The 16,824-nt window shown below is 40.1% G+C and overlaps 1 protein-coding gene across 1 annotated transcript; it reads right to left on the bottom strand.

Moving 5' to 3' along the window:
• Positions 1 to 311: 311 nt before the first annotated feature.
• Positions 312 to 8,758, bottom strand: STRAP (serine/threonine kinase receptor associated protein). Its single transcript, XM_072874259.1, has 10 exons — positions 8,495 to 8,758; positions 7,225 to 7,360; positions 6,383 to 6,464; positions 6,048 to 6,120; positions 5,366 to 5,462; positions 3,792 to 3,929; positions 3,079 to 3,215; positions 2,188 to 2,337; positions 1,587 to 1,652; positions 312 to 1,248 (listed from the first exon to the last, which is right to left on the bottom strand). The coding sequence occupies exons 1-10, from the start codon at positions 8,604 to 8,606 to the stop codon at positions 1,187 to 1,189; spliced, it is 1,053 nt and encodes a 350-aa protein (XP_072730360.1). The 5' UTR covers positions 8,607 to 8,758; the 3' UTR covers positions 312 to 1,186.
• Positions 8,759 to 16,824: the final 8,066 nt, after the last annotated feature.

The raw sequence follows: 16,824 nt of genomic DNA, 5'->3' as shown, positions 1-16,824 counted from the left end.
GCAATCTTTCCAAGCAAGCTGTTCCACTGTTTGACTGCCCTCCACACTGGAAAAGTATTTTCTTAGGTTCAGACAGAATTCCCCATGTTTCAATGTATACCCCACTTTTCAAAAGTTAAGCTTCAGTTTTCTTAAGATGACAGCATTACTGTACTCTTGGGAAGAAATCCAAAAGAACAGTAAGGACAAGTATGAATATGAAAAGAATAAAACTGTGTACAAAATATACCTGTGTATAATTTTTCTCCTTTCCATACATAATGCATTATGTAAACCTTTCAGCATAACATTAAAGGAAGTGACAAGTGGAAGAATGGCAATATTTTCTTTAATGAAGAAAATTATTTGTAACCTTGAAAGAGTAACTTTTTAATCCAGTCTGGAGGACTAAACCCAAGCTTTATACAGATTCATAGCCAACCTCTGAGATTTTCATGTACAACCAAATATTTCAGGCAGCATGTTTAATTTAGGAGTTTTCACTGTTTTTGATTTGAGAGACTCACATTTACATTCAAAGTTTAAAGAATAAAAAGACACAAAGCTTACAGATCAAGGAACTTGCCACCCTCTGTACCAACACTGAAACATTCTTACTGCTTTCCCTCTGTATAGTACAAAACCAAGATGCTAGAAAGGATTACATAGTTAACTTAGTTGCTTTTCCATTCCATGAACCCAACGCTCAAGAGTAAGATAAAAGTTTTGAGAGGCATTTTTATTTAGACAACTAAAAACAAACGTTCAGAAGCAGTTTACAATGAAACAAAACCCAAACCAAATAGTTTTAGTACATAAACCCTTCTTTTTCAACTAAAGCCAAATTTTCCAACTTTCAAGAAAAAAAATGGGTAAAAGCCATTGTATCTCTTCTCCATAATAAAGAAAACACACTACAATGAGTCTAATTGAAATTGGAGAGACTGGATTCTTGGCTTGCACACGTCTTTGAAAAGACAGTAGGCAGTTATGCTAAAAAGATAGCAAAACTCTACTACTTGTCTTTTTCTTTTTTTTTTGGATACTCAGCTCTCTTACAGACAACACCTAGCCAGTTCCACCACATCCTCATCAATTACTGCCCATCTTTGCCTTATGTAGAGAGTGCACTCTGGAAGGCTGCTGTTTATCACTGTTAACTTGATTTAGTCTCGTATGTCCATATGCTGCATAACAGTTGCAATAATCAGGCCTTAACTTCAGGAGTTGAGCTGTACACTGAATCTGAGTTTTCAGAGGCAAGATCTTCTGCAATTAAATAAGAAGGGTGTTATTTAACTTCACCTTAGATATATAAACCAAAGAAATGTTGCAGGAATTGCTTAAAGTCCAATTCAGTCTGTTTTTCCACTTAACCTCATCCAGTTATCCTACCTCATCTGTTCAGTCTGCACAGCTCTAGTCACTAGTCTGACACTTACCACATGGCCATTTTCAGGAAAACGCACTCGAAGATCTTTTGAGAAAAGTGAAAAATGCCAGAAGGTACTGGGGGAAAACTACCTCTTCCATGCTAAAGAATGCTACCACCTTGACTGATCTTTTAACACTTAGCTGAGTTGAAGCTGGCAAGTTCAGTGCATTACCTATTTCCTCCTCTGCAGTTCCTGGAAGGGTGGTCCTTGCTTTTGCTGCTTCTGCATTCTCCTCTTCTGTAGAGAGAAGGGAGAAAAAACAGTCAATACCTTCAGGTCCCCCCCACCCACCTTAATGAAAAAAAAAAATTTCCACTTAATTTAGTATTGAGGAGAAAGAGTTGGGTAAGCAATCCATTAATGAATACTCACTTGCAGTTTTCTAGAAATTGTTCCCCCTCCAAGTTGAGAGAACCAAAGTACAATACAAAATAAAACTATCATCCACACTTCTTTTCTAGATAGTTTCTAGATTTATGAAAGTGGTATTTCTTATTTCTTGCTCTATAACATAAAAATACATTAGACTATTTGCTTAACTATCCACAAAGTGTCTATATTCAATAAGCTTACAGGTTTGAAGTTAATTGCTTAAATGACAGCTACAAAAGTAAATCCTTAAATCTAACAGACTTGAGTGGATGATAGAGACCCTCAGAAGACAGTACAGTTACTGTATGAAATTCAGATGATGTTCACCACTTACGATAGGTATCACTTAAAAAGTGCACACAAAGCAGCCAAGTTTCACCAGGAACTAGCACACACTTACCAGGAACTACACACTTCCAAAGACCATAGGTTTTCCCTACTGTTGTCTGCCACAGCCTTAGTGTACCATCCTCAGATCCACTTGCATATAACTCTCCATCAGGGCTAAATCTCACACAGTGAATTGGACCAAAGTGTCCTTTGTAAGATTCTATAAGAGAACATATCAAGACCATTAATTTCAATGTTCAGTCAATAACTGAAATTAATTAGTAAAAACTGATCAGAAGAAGGAAAAAGATACTGATGGGAGGCACTTTCTCAGTATTTAACTTCTGACAAAAACCAAAGCTTCTATTAATTGGTATCTCAGCCATCTCTAATTTAGGTAACATTAATGTTTTATTAACTGCAAGAAAATAGGCGCTTAACTATTCTAAGCAAAACTATGAAGCAAGCCAGTAGCATGGAGCACACATGCTCCGTTCCTTCAGCCATGCCCTCTACGTACGTAGAATTTAAAACAAGGACAGGATCAACCGACAAATTTAGAAGTACACTTTTTTGAAATATATTTGGCCAGCATTAAGAACAACACAAACATACCACATTTTTCATAAAGGCAAGTAGCTGCAACTCATTAGACGTATTTAACGAATGCTATAGTATGACACTTAACATACAGCTTGGTATTGCAGCAATACAGAATGACTTAATTTTTTTTTTTAAATAGGTACAAAGACCTGTTTAATGGAGGCTTTAATTAGTTCCAGAAGAATAATGTTAGGTATACCAAGATAAATGCTTAACTGATAATATACCTTTTCATCCTCTTGCACAGCATGCTATGCTAAGACTTTATTTGAGTACAACAGTTTCATTTATTAGTCATTATGTCATTAATCTAATACCTATTTCAGAACTCATTTTTGATTACAGAAGACAAACATACCTAATTCTTCTCCTGTATTATAGTCATATTTATAGAGTTTAAAATCTTCACCACCTGCAACCAAACATTCTTTCGCAGGGTGAAGTGATGCAGAATTGATTGTAGCAGGTGCTTCAAATGATTTAATCTGCTCTAGACTGAGGGGGAGAAGTTCATTAACAAAGTTCATAAAAACAAAAAGATCCTGAGAGCAAAGAAACTGTGATTCTACAAATCACAACTGCTTTTAAGAAAAACAGAAGACACCCACACACAGTTTCTGAAACAAGTTTTAATACTTGCAAATCACGCTCATCAAGTTAGAAACAAGTTCAGAATAAGCAAAACAAAAGCTCACACATTCAGAACTACTTTCTGGAATACACTTAAGTGTGTAACTTGCTTTCCTAAGACATCATAGAAATGTATAAATAATTAGTTATCTGAAAAGCACTGAACTGAACCCTGGCTGAGACTTATTTAACCACAATTACAATTAGCGTGAAATACGAAAATGGCACTGAACCTTTACAGTGTAGCATCTTATAGACAGTTAGGGTTCACTATTTTAGAAAAGGGCAGTTGTTTCACACTCTGCCTCTGACAAGATGGCAAGCAAAGATGTCTACTCACACCAGTTCTGACAACGTGGTGATTCTGGCCTCATACAGTCAGTTTTTACCCACAACCAAGCCCATTACTCAACTTGTGAAAATTCTGTGTTTTGGACTCACGTTTCTGCACTATGAAAAGCAATAGTCTTCCCATATGTTATCACAAGTATTTGTCCTTCTGGAACATACTCCATGCTGCTCACTGACATTGCAACATTTAGTGCCTTCACTTCGGTCATGGTACTCCGGTCCCAGAGGCTTAAGAGGAAACAAAAAGGAAAAGACGACTCTCAGATTACTTCAGCAAATCAAACAATTTTCACCTCCCATCAATGGTAAGATTTGGGTCAAAAAAGCCACCTAACAAAGAACGTGGTTTGATTCCACAGGTACTTTGGATATTCAGTGGCATCCTTACCTTAAAACTTTGCCTAGGTGAGAATGAAGACATGCTTATTTTAAAATACTGCTACTTTTGAAGCTTAATGCAACAGCATTAAATGGTACACGTACCATTTAACTACAAGGATTCTTTTAGAGATTAAAAACCTTGTTATAAGTCTCCTAGCAATACAGCTTTCTAGAAGCAAGGCTTGAAGATTCCATTCTGCCTTTATACCTCAACAAGGCAAAGAGGTACTAATGCCAATTTATGCAAAGAACAGAGATTCATTTAAGATAATAGTTTTCTTCTAAGGGTGCAAGAGCTATCTAAACAGAAAAGAAAATAAATTTTTTTGCTATGACACGTAAGAATCTTTGTTCATTAGCTGACTGCTGCATTTCTATTTCTACAGTTCAGAGAAAAATAAACAAGACTAAGCTCTTGCCTATCTTGAACACTAGGAAACTGAAAAGAATTGGAGCTGAAAAGGACACTACAGGGAAACTGCACCAGTGACTTCACCCTCCCATCCTTCCTTCCACAAAGCAGAAAAGACCATTCTATTTCTTTCTCCTTTGTGCCATAAGAGTGGTGAGACAGCTAGGCATGAGATTACATTGGTCGTATCAGCCAGAAAGCTGAGGAAGCAGTCAGGCACATCACCCATCTTTTCTGGACAACGTAGTTTGAGGAAGGGTCTTTGTCAATTCATCTCCCCAGCAGCCAGGTTTGTCTAGGTTTCAGCACGTGTCCTACCAATTGGGCATAAAGTAAACAAAACACTTAACTGTAACTAGATGAGCCATCTTATAAAAAACACTAAAGCCTACTCAACTTATCAGCATGGCAGAGAAAGAGGGCTACGTCTATGAACACTGCACTGTTTCCAGATACTCTTCCTAGTCGTTTATTCCAGTCCCTGGCTAGTCCATGCCTTGTGCAACTTCAAGGCTGCATTGCAGAATACAAGGCAGCAATACCTCAGCACAATGTGTATTCACAAGACTTCATCTATAAATTCATCTCCTCTAGGATTATGAAAGGCATACATTTATTCCACTATGCAGTTCTCCAAGACCACCTCTTCTTATCAGGGAGGACACATTTATGGGGTAAATTAGAATTACTACAAAAGTTATGTCTCTAACAGCAGAAGAGAACTGTATTAGGCATGCAGCTATAATAATCTAGGATCAAATAACCTGTGTTACTTATAACCTTTACCAAAAAACATAACTATCTTCTCACATAGATTATGACAACAAATAAAAGTGAGCTTCTTAGAAAACGGAAAGTTACTTTTTCTTACCGGACAGTTTTATCATCAGCTGAAAGAATCTGTTTGTCGTCACTGCTCCATAAAGCCTTTTTAATGCCAGAAGTATGTCCACTGACAACATCAGGTTCTTAAAAAAGCCAAATATTTTAATACATGTAAGAAAATGAAATAATGTCATGCAGCAGTTTGGGAGCTTTTTTAAGCTATATGGATTACCATTTACTAGAAACTAAAATTACTTCAAGCACTTATGACTTTATTTGTAGATCTTATTCCAGGAACAGGATAAATGTAAACTGGGTATCTGAATGCCTGAATTTAAAAAGCTTCACTAGCTTAACATCAAGGTTCTCTACCTTCATCTCAATCATTAGTAGTGCAGTATCAACATGAACTTAAGCACACTTAAATATGTGGAGTCTTTTTTCTTTCAGATGACTAAATTTTAATTAATTAGACCTATTGCTAATGAGTCTGCATTGAACTGGAACATGCTATCCTTGAAGTCCATTACAGATAAACTCTAAATCACTTGTAAAAGCGTAAACTTAAAACATCCAGATTATCTTACTCTACCAAAAGGTTATAGACACTGCATTTGTAAAACAACCCTCAACTTTGCCTTTTGTGATTCATAACAGAAAGTAGCTCTTAATTTCAGAACTTCTATTTAACTCCAAAACCCAAGAATCAGTTCTAAAAGCAGACTCACCTGCTTCTGGCTTGCTCAAGTCGTAGATACGCAACAGTTTATCTTGTCCACCTGTTAACAGATAATTGCTATCCTGAAACAGAAGTTATAAAGAGTCAACTCTGTTTTGAATCAAAATACCAGCCTTCATCTGTGAGTCTTAAAAAAACAGTTCTTTCTCTCAGACAGCCTCTAATACACTTATTACATTTACATTACAATCTTATAAACTAGAAGTGGTATGCTAGGTTATTTGCCTGTTAAGATACACATGTAAAAAGTAGAAAAGTAACCAACAGCAAAACATACGCAAGAGCTTACTTCCCTGGTGAATACGGTATAAAGGCTTTTCATACCTGTGTAAAATCCACACTTTTGACAATGTGTTTGTGAGCCAATGTGATTAGTTCATCGCCTGACACAGCATCCCACACTTTGCTAAACAGCAAGAGAAAACATTTATATTTTAGCAGCACCAGGACAAATCAACCTGAACAGTCAGATTAGTTTGTAAGCAATCTTTCCTGACACCATCATAACATTTTATCATAAATGCTACATTCTTGTAAGTTATAACCCAGTAAGTCAATGATAATACTTTACATGCTTTTAGTAAAGCTTTTTTTTTTTTTTCTTTTGCACTATCCCACCATTTTCCTTTATCATCTTCTTCAGGATAATGCAGACTAACTAGCATTTTAGTTTTAAGACAAAGGCAGTTCTTCTCTGTAACTTAATAGAGATTCCCCTCTACTAACAGGATTCAACTTGCCAAATGTTAATATATGCTGCAAACAGCACAAACAAACAACAAAAAACATCAAAGAAATAATTCACTAGAATTTTCACAAGAGTTTTCTTGTAATAAAAAGAGGCTAGCTGGTAGAAGCAAAATAAAAATCACTCTTTCAACTCTGCTATAACTACAGTGCCAGAGATTAGAGCCGCATAGAAATGTTATTCTAGCAAACAGGTATGGTAATTAAGTATATTTATCAAGAATTAATCATGGTTGTTCATCATGATGGAATTAACTGTAGCTGCTTTCAAGAACCTAAAAGTCTAGGTTTTAATCTGGCTAGCAATAAATTAGGTAACAATTACTAAAGAAAAACAAATGAATCAATAATTTCTATATGTCAAAGAGCGCTATAAACTAAAATCAAAATACAGACTTCAAAGACAGTTAATCACTTACGCTGTAAAATCCGCTGCTGCTGTAGCTGCTTTAGTGGCATCCGTGTTCAAAGTGGCACCCCAAACAGCACCTTTATGACCTAGAAACGTGCCAATCCAGTCTCCTGTGTCGCCCTGACGCAGCATAGGCTTACCATCTTCACAAAAACAAAACCAATATTCAGGTAACATGATAAAAAAAGGAAGCTGTTTTACAAAAAGATTCCCTTGCACCAGCACGTGGAAAGAGCACATACTTTATGAAGCCATTCTTTGTAGAAGAGTTTAGCTGAAGAACTTAGATATGCAGCTGTACTTGCTGCAGGCATCTAAAACCGTATAGGCATTAAAATACCACTCCAAATGAGATAAAAGTTTTCTTTAGGTTTGTGTTAAGGTAGAAGGAAGACAGAAAGGAGCACTGTGTTTAGGTTTTCTTTGTAATCAAGTTTTCTTGAGGCAGAACAGGTTCGGTTTTTTACTTTGGAACAATATTTTCAGACTAACAGTAGTCAAAAATAAGTCTGGTGTTTGTAATCAGGTACGTTTAAAACACAGAGATGTTGCAAAAATGAAACAGAAATAGAAAGCCTTTCCTGTGATTATTTTTTCTGGGAGGCTATCAAAAAGTTGTTCACACAAGATGTAGAGCTGAACTGGAAGCACTTCAAGGCAGAGAGGAATGTCCTTTTAAACTTATGAATACGTACATAAGATCAACATATACATATATGAAGGGGAAATGCTATTCACATCAGAAAAGCATTCTCATGGGAAGGAGGAGGACGACATCATTCTATGTCCAGCAAGGCAGCTGCCCTGGTTAAACGGGAGCTCACTTTAAAATCTACAGCACGTGTGCACAGACGGTAGAAACAGGCAGTTTCAGAAATAAATCTTTTCGAGGCTTCCTCCCCCACCCCCAGGTTGGATCCAAACTGAACGAATGAGGTCAGTGATACCCCCCAGGCTAACCCCGTAATTAAGCACCACGAAAATCAGCTGTCCGCTCCCTTTTTCATTCGGTAACACCATAAGCTGGTATCACCCTACGAGTACCAGCGTTTCGCTGGGCGAACAGGGCACCCCGGCACAACCGTCCCGGCGAGCACCGGCTGCTCGGCCCCCTCCCGCCCACCCCGCAACACCCCCTCAGGAAGGCGATGGGCGGCCTACGAGCAGCAGGGCAGAGGCGCGGCGCGGCCCACGCCGGTGGCGAGGGCATCCCCGCCGGGCAGGCTAAAACGAGGGGGCCGGCGACACGGGCGCCGCCACCCCCCGTCCCCGCTCACCCTTGCAGGCGCTGATGAGGAAGTAGCCGTAGGGGGTGACGCCGCTGAAGGCCAGGTCCACCACGGGCCGCGTGTGCCCGGAGCACGTCAGCGGGGTCTGCCTCATGGCCATGGCGGCGGCGGCGGCCCCGGAGGCGGGGGGAGGGGGCGCGGGGCGGCGGCGGCGGGACGCGCGCGCAGGGAGCCTGGGGAGGGACACGAGTCCTCTCCGGCCGGGCAGGAAACGGCGATCGCGGCGGCGGCGGCGGCGGAGGAAATGACGGCACGGAAACGCTTCGGAGCGGAAGCGACGTCAGCTGGCCGGTGCGCGGCCGGAAGCGCTGCCAGGAGCAGGCGCACGGCGGGGAGAGCGGTGAGAGCGGTGAGCCTCGCGCGGTGTGCCGCGCTGCTGAGGGGAGCCGGGCCGCTGAGGGGAGCTGGGCCGGCGGGCGGGCTCTTCCCGCCCGCTCCCTCGGGGTGGCCGCGCTCTCTCGTCCCCCATCCCAGCTCCTGCAGGAACAATGCTTTACTGACCCCAGGACAGGGTCCGGCGCTCCTCAGTGCTCCTTTATCTTGAGAAGGAGCCCTTCTGCAGCCGTTCCCAGCACTCCCCGGCCTTGTAGTTGCTTTTCAATAGTTGGGGTTTCACATAAATGGATGCCGGTGCTGGCACGGCCCTGCCCAGCTCCCCCCCCCCAGTTAGTTCTTTGTGCCCCCGCCGGTGCTCCCCTGCTCTCTTCAGGCTCCTCAGCCAGCAGTAAATTAATCCTGCCGAAAGGAAGCGCCGTTTTTTCTGTCGGGGTAGCTCCCCTTACGGCTCACTGCAGGACCCGATAAGCCTTTCCGGCCGGGGAGGTGGTGGGAAGACAGACTGAAGGGGACGTAGGGGTCTTGGGACACATAGCAGCACCCACCTGGGTTTGCATAAAACACAAGGGAGCCATGTTGATGGTAGTGTCTAGGCTTGTGCTCAGAAGCATCTAAAGATGGCATTTGAAGATGCATCAACAGCCGTACTTAAAAATTAGGGAAGTGGTGTTTCTCTTCTTCAACAGGCTAAAAAATCAGAATGATTGATGGTTACTCATCTCTTTTTTCAAGTCTTAGAACTAGAAAAAACAAATCATCATCAGATAATTGAAGTTTAAGGTGACTTCACTCTTCTGCAGCTTCTCTTTAAAGGATAGGCACTGTATTTCAGTTTCTGACCTTGTGGTGTTTCAGTTGTCATCCCAAAGTTCTCAAAAGTAACTCCTAATGATTTTGTAATTTCATGACCAATTTTCGCACATACTACCACTGTAGCTGACACTTCCAGTTTTTCCACACACAGGCACAAACTACCACATAGACCTTCTCAGTATCTTTTAAGATTTTCTGGACTTCTTTTTTCCTAACAGTGATACAAGTCTCTCACTGTGCTTTGACATAGGCCTGTAGCTGAATCTAGCAAGTCTCAGACTACAGATTATAATCATGGGAAATTCAAATGTATCTCTGAAAGCTTTTAATGTTACTTTAAAAGTCATACTTAAATAGAATTCCCAAAATGGGTGTTTCCCTTGATAAAACTGTTTGTGACTGAAGAATTTTCTGTATTCTATCCCATTCTTAGGAATACTTTGAGAGCTTAATGTATAAAATACTTTTCTTGAGTGGCTAAAACTTCAGAGTGCAAAAGTCACATGCAATTTTATTATACTTTATATGATAGCAGTGTTTCCAAAATGTCATGGTATATTAGTCTTAGTGTTCTAAACCTTATATTGATGTTCTATATTTGCCCTATTCCTTGTCATTTTGTTTCTTCATTCCTAACTGTGTATCTGTTTTTGTCCTCAGTAGAGCCATTGCACAACAAAAGATACATTTATAGGAATGAGGCAGAGACTAGGTGGAAAGACAGATGCAGATCCCTTATCTAAGTTTATATTTAAAACAGGACTAAACAAAAGATTTATCACTTTTACATTTACTTTTTTCAAAGCCTAATATAAATGTAGAGTTACATCTCCTAGTTAGCAATGCTTCTTGGGTTTACATTTTAAAACCCTGTTTTGATAACTGATGTTATAAACTTTTTGAGTGAAAAAACCCCTAGGGGTCAGTAAAGATAAAAACTTAGCATTAAATTTAAGTTACCTACTTAAAATTTAGTATTGAGGAATGGAAAGAAAGGGAAGATTGTGTTTAGGGAAGTTTATTTTTAATGATTTCATAGCTTTGATTGATTTTGTCTTCTATTAAATTGGAGCTTGATTTTCCACCTGCACAAAGCAACAATACGACGTCCACTTAGGAAGACACAAAATCTATAACAGGCAGACAAAGGCAAAAATATTTCCAATTTGCCGGTAGGTAGCTGAAAAATCAGAAAAAGAGAAAAATCATGGGGATGTGAAACCTATAAAATCTAGACTATATTAAAAATCCCACTAGGCCCGGCAAAACTGTAGGGTGGTGTTACGGATTAAGATTTTCATATGCTGCAGGAACATGAAAATTCTAGTAAGGAACATGTTGGCTGTCACTAAAGCCAGATCCTTCAAAAGGGACTTAGATACCTAGTGTGGGACCTAGGCAGACGTTAGGCATCACGCTACTAACTGCTGTGTTTCATCCTGAGGAAAATAATTGTACTGGGTACCTGTGGATTGATTGTTATCAGCTACTGCGCAGTTTTATAGAAGTTATAACTCTGCTGCTAGATGGACTTAGTATAAGCATGTAGATGATCACATGCGCACTGATCCCACATGGTGCCTGTATCTGCTTCCAGCAGTAGGTGCTTGATTGATTCCCAGTTAGAGCCTGGCACTTCCCTGCTGGCCCCAACCACAGCCTTTCTGGCCTCATTTCCCACCTGCTAGCTCCTCTGCTCTGTACCAGACAATGGCTTCCAGAAACCAACTGATTTTTGCCTTCTGCACTGAAGATGTTTGCATTCCTACGTACAGTAATAGTACAGCCACATGGCTGGACAGGAAGTATAGGAATTAGGCCTTTAGAGTCTAGATTTAACAGTGATACAGAAGGATGTGACTTCTTAAATTGCAATTCTACAAAGCAGGGGGGGGCTTTATTGTCTTTGGGAAACATGATTAAAGACGTACAGAAATAATACTGAAAATAAAGCTATCTACATTTTTGCTTAAATCAAATCTTTAATACCAAGACAGAACATAGTAATTGAAAGTCTCCAAAGTTTGTCTTAGGCCTAACTCGGGATATATAATGCATAATTCAGTCAGCCAGTTTGTTTAGCGGCAGTCTCAGACTTTTTTCCTTCTACATTCTGGAGTACATTCTGCATCTCTAGCCCAACTCCAACTAGAAATTTATAATGCAGCATTTCTTAAACTGAGCATGGGGAGGGGAAATACTACCATGAAGCATGTTTGCAGTTGGGGAAGGAGAAGCACTTTGCCATGGAGCCACTACAAGTGGAATGAGAAGTGTGTTCGGGAGGAAGTGTTTCAAACAAGCAAGAGCAAGGATGAGAAGGGAAGGGGCAAAATACACACAGAGCAGGAGTAAAAGGAGATGCTGAACTGATCCGGCATGGTTAGCAAGCTCTTGCTGAGGAGCAACATCCTAATGCAATCATGTCTATCAGGCATGCTTCCTCCGCTTGTGTTCAGAGCTGCTGTTTTCCTCTGTTGGAGCCTGACAGCCTTAGGCCCTAGCTGCAACTCCTCTGGCATTTCCCCTGCCATTGCCCTCCTCTGATCTCCCTAGGAGCATCTCCGTAAACACTTTGAGAATCTTTGATTTAGAAATACCTGTGCACTCAGGCTAGACTACTTTTAATAGAGAGATTGTTAGAGAAGCTGGAAACTGTGAAACAGGCCTCAAATTTTCAAGAAAGTCTAGAGAAAGTATGAAGTTTCAAGAAAGTATGAGAAAAAGAAGGAAAGATGGAAAAAATAGTTACAAATGAAAGCCTAGCAAGCTTAAAATAAAAATACTGAGTTTTTTTCTTCTAGCCAAGGTGATTATATATCAGACTCCAATAACATTACAAAGAAAAGAAATGTCATTAAAACATTTTTATTCATAGTTTCATATTTATCTCTTTATTATCAAAATAACTGTCTTGTAGTGTTAAATAAATACTCGTCAACCCCAACTTGTCAGGAAGTAATCAGGGCATTTTAATCATTCAGAGTAATTCACCCCATTACTGCACAGAATGACAAGTATGCCAATCACAGGTTATAAAGCACCTGGGCAAGACTCTCTTTTACTTAACATTTATAATTCAGAGTGTCTGCTTGATTAAACAACATCTTTCCACAGCCAGTGATGGAATTTTCTCAGAAATTGTTGCTGAAGATGAATAAAGCTATCCTAGTGAAAGGTCGTGATTCTAGTGGTTTGATTAAAATAAATCAAGCAGAGATTGCATTAAGTAGAGGGTGTTTAGTATACGTATTTACATTTCCAAAGACTCCTTTCTTCTCATGTTGTGTTAGATATCATAGTTGGAAATACATTCTCTTGCCACTGAGTGGAGCTCCTTACATATTTATTAGTACGTTAACGATCTAGCTGAGAGCTTCTGCTGTGAGATGGCTTACTGATGGTTATTTCAGCTTGTACCTGGCAGCTTTGTGGATGTAGTGCTCAAGAAGTTACTAGATGCTTAGTTCTCTAAAATGAATTGGCTAAATAGGTAAATGGAAATCTCCGGATGCCACAACAGACAGCAGCAGGGCAGCCCCTTTGTTAGCGGACCTTGAATGTGAGTTCTTTTAATGTATTGCAGGTTTGAAACATTCAGTGTAATCTGTAGGCATGTTGATGCTCTTTACCTCTGTTAAGTTTTTCTTTAGAGAAATGTCCCCTACTAATTTGTACAGCTGATTTAGGGGAAAAAAAAAAAAGGAATAGCTGGCTGCTGAAGGATGATGTGTTACAGATGCTGTGTGCAGATATGTGAAAATGATTGAAGAGCATGTTGCTGTGTTTTCACTGGGGGAATAATTACAGCTGAGTGCCAGCCTTGAGCAGTCAGTTATCACCGAGTAACAAGATGAAAGATAAAAGGCAGATGTAATCATATTTCACAAATAATAGAACAGTGTGCTTCAAGTCAAGGAGTCATTTCTAGATCACCCTTTCATAACAGGTGACCATATTTTTTCTAGTTTCATGCAACTTCTTGTAATGTAGATCTAGGGAATGTGAGGGCTGGACCACAAGCACTCTTCAGTTGGGTGTGCATGGTAGTATAGTTTGTGTGAATAGAGGCCAAGGGGATTAGACAGAGAAATGGGCTGTAGAGGAATCAGGAAGAGTGTGAAGAGGAGTTTGAGCGAGCAGCAAGGAAGAGAAAATAAATGGTTTAGTAGGAGAAATGTGACACACAGAAGCTGGATAATAGGGGAAATAGGAGACTTACCTCAGAGATCAACTGTGTGCCTCATAGTGGGATTTGTACCTTTTTTTCGCCATCTCTTCAGGTGAGATCAGATGTAAGATCACTTCTTTAATCACCACCTTAGTGCCAGGATCTCAAAAGGATTTCCTCTTCTGAGAAGAATGTTGTTCCTAATGTTTTCTGCATGCAAGTTAGACCATCAGGAGAATTTCCATCTTTCTGGAGGGCAGGGATCAGGCACATTCAGAGCATGCACCAACCACAGAGTCATGAAACCAATAAGGAATATTAAAAATTGTTTAATCTTTGCTACAATAGCTTATCTGTTCCTCAGTCTTCAGGTCCCATTCTGTCTTTTGAAAGGGAAAAGTTGACAGTGCTGGCCAGATAGAGAGGAGAGCTATAAGAAAAAGAAATAACAAACTTTAAGTAGCCAGTGTTTTCTCTGAAAAGCTGAGCAACTGCAAAACCAAAGGGACAACAATTGAAGAAATTATTAAAACAAAAACAAATCCAAGAAAAGGAAGTGCTTCTCTAAATTCTATCCAAATGTTCTCAGAATACAGACTTGCTAAGGTTAACCCTCAGAAAATAAAGGAATGTAAAGTAATTGTATACATATTCAGGGTTTAGGCTGAAAGATTTAAAGACACAGTTGGGGAAGCCCAGACAGAGTCAATATAGGAAACTCACCTAGAGAGGAACATACAGTGTGTGTGTGTTCCAAAATCCTGAACCAGGACTGTGCTCAGTCAATCCATTTAACAGCATAGAATGTTGCAGTAAGCCAATGCATATCATATGCATTTGTAGAAGGAACAAAGGTCAATGAACAGCATTGTAGCAGCTCACACAAGGCTTGGTAGGATAGGTGATCTTGCAGTGTTAATAGGGGAGATGGGAAGCGGAAATGGAGAGAGAGAGAGATACACAAGTCTGTTCCCATGCTTAGAGATCTTGTAACCAAGACAAAGTGAAACAGCTAAGTTACAGGTATTATGGGTGCTAAGTTCTGGCTGCAATAAGCCATTTTCTATCTCAGTCAGCAACTTTGCTCTCTAGACCATTCAAAGCATGACTGCACTGTAAAAGAGGAGACATGGAAGTAACATAATATTATTTTCCTACCTCTTTTCAAGCCTCATATTGGAACTACTTGATAATTCAGGCTAGCTAAATAAGTATTTACCTCTGCAAAAATAATTTAAATTCATAATAAAAATGAATCAGATTGTAAAAGCTTTGCTAAAGGAGAATTAAAATTGTCTGGCAGTTCACTTGCTTTCCAGGAAACAGTTCAGCAAAATTCTTATTCTCTAAGTATCATCACATCTGTAATACCTCTCTCTGAGCTTACTGTACTGTAAGAAATAGTAATACAAATTTTCAGGAACAAGCTTTAGCTGAGTTCATCCATAATTGTAGGCTGCTTTGATGTTTTCACTTGGAAGGTGTTCTTCACAGTGCAAGATGTTTATACTTACTGTTCTAACAGGCTAAAGTAATTAAAACATAAGCCTCTGAAAATCAGCCATAGCAGACAGCCTTAGTCCTACTATCCTCAGAGCACTTAAGCTAGTTGGACATATACAAGTCCATGGGACCAGAGAGAACCCTTCCAAGAGTGCCAAGGGAGCAAGTTAATGCCGTTGCACAGCTGCTGTTTATCACCTTTAGAAGTCATGGTGATCGGGGGAGGTTCTTCATAATTGGAAAAAGGTAAACTTCAAGAAGGACAAGAGAAGGATCTGGAGAACTGCAGGCCAGTCGGCCTCATCTGTGTTCCTGGGAAGGTTGTAGAGCCGTTTTCAGACCAAGGACAAATTATGCCTGACCAACCATATTGCCTTCTGTAATGAGATAGCTGGCTGTGTGGATGAGGGGAGAGCAATGGATGCTACGTACCTTGACTTTAGCAAGGCTTTTGATATGGTCTCTTATAGTATCCTTAGAGCCAAAATGATAAGAACTGAGTAAGTGGATAGGTGGGTGGGAAATCAGCCGGAGTGCTGGGCTCAGGGGATTGTGATCAGTGGTACAAGTCGAGCTGGCAACTGGTTACCAGTGGCATCCCTCAGTAATCATTGTTGTGGCCAGTAACACGTAATGTCTTTGTTAACAATCTGGATGATGGAATAGAGTGCACTTTCAGCGAGTTTGCAAATGATCCCAAATGAGGGATCCCAAGGGGGCTGTTGAAGGCTGGAGAACTGGGCTGAAGGGAACCTCATGAAGTTCAGCAAAGGCAAGTGCAAAGTCCTACACTGGAGTCATCCAGGCATGAGAAGATAAAGCAAAGGTGGAGGACCTTATTTTTATGTATAACTACCTATAAAAGGGTGTAAAGAAGACAGAGACAGACTGTTCTCAGAGTTGCACAGTGGAAGGATGAGAAGCAATGGACACAAGTTGGGAAATTCCAAGTAAATGTAAGCAAAAAAAAAAATTCACCACAGCAGTGATCAAATGGAAGAGCTGCCCAGAGAGTTGGTGGAACCTCCTATCTTGGAGATACTCAAAACTTGACTGTACAAGTCCCTGAGCAACCTGATCTACATTGTCCCTCCTTTGAGTAGAAGGTTGGAGGAGGTTAACTCTGGAGTTTCCTTTCAGCCTATGTGATTTTATTTCCTTTCCTGTTTCCTTTGAATGATGATTTCTTATGCCTTCACTACACGTATTTGCCCTCAGCCTTTGAAGATGAGTCAGAATAGCTTCCAAAATTGTCAGCTTGTTTAAGGCAAAACATTATGTCTTAAAGGACTGACAGGAGTCCCCTATACATACTTTGCATTCAAGCATTGACCTGATTCCTCAGAAGTACATCCTGCTCCACTGCTACATTTTACAAGTCCTTCACCTTCATACACAGGATGTCATCTAACATATGCTTCCTATGCATTATTGACTCTGTAGATCAGAGACACAATGCTGACTGATGCAGGATTGCTATAACTCAGTACCAAAT

This window comes from Ciconia boyciana, chromosome 1 (genome assembly GCF_034638445.1).
Source record: "Ciconia boyciana chromosome 1, ASM3463844v1, whole genome shotgun sequence".
In the NCBI taxonomy this organism is placed as follows: domain Eukaryota; kingdom Metazoa; phylum Chordata; class Aves; order Ciconiiformes; family Ciconiidae; genus Ciconia; species Ciconia boyciana.
Note: the sequence above shows the minus strand (reverse complement) of the source record. Positions and strands in the feature narration are given on the sequence as shown.

What these genes read in the sequence shown, in the direction of transcription:
- STRAP (XM_072874259.1), bottom strand. Translation starts at nt 8,606, where the DNA reads ATGGCCATGAGGCAGACCCCGCTGACGTGCTCCGGGCACACGCGGCCC. An exon ending in GCAGCAGCGGATTTTACAGC is followed by an intron (nt 6,465 to 7,224) that starts GTAAGTGATTAA and finishes CTTGCTGTTTAG; the next exon opens with CAAAGTGTGGGATGCTGTGT. An exon ending in GCTTTTCATAGTGCAGAAAC is followed by an intron (nt 3,216 to 3,791) that starts GTGAGTCCAAAA and finishes TCTCCCCCTCAG; the next exon opens with TCTAGAGCAGATTAAATCAT.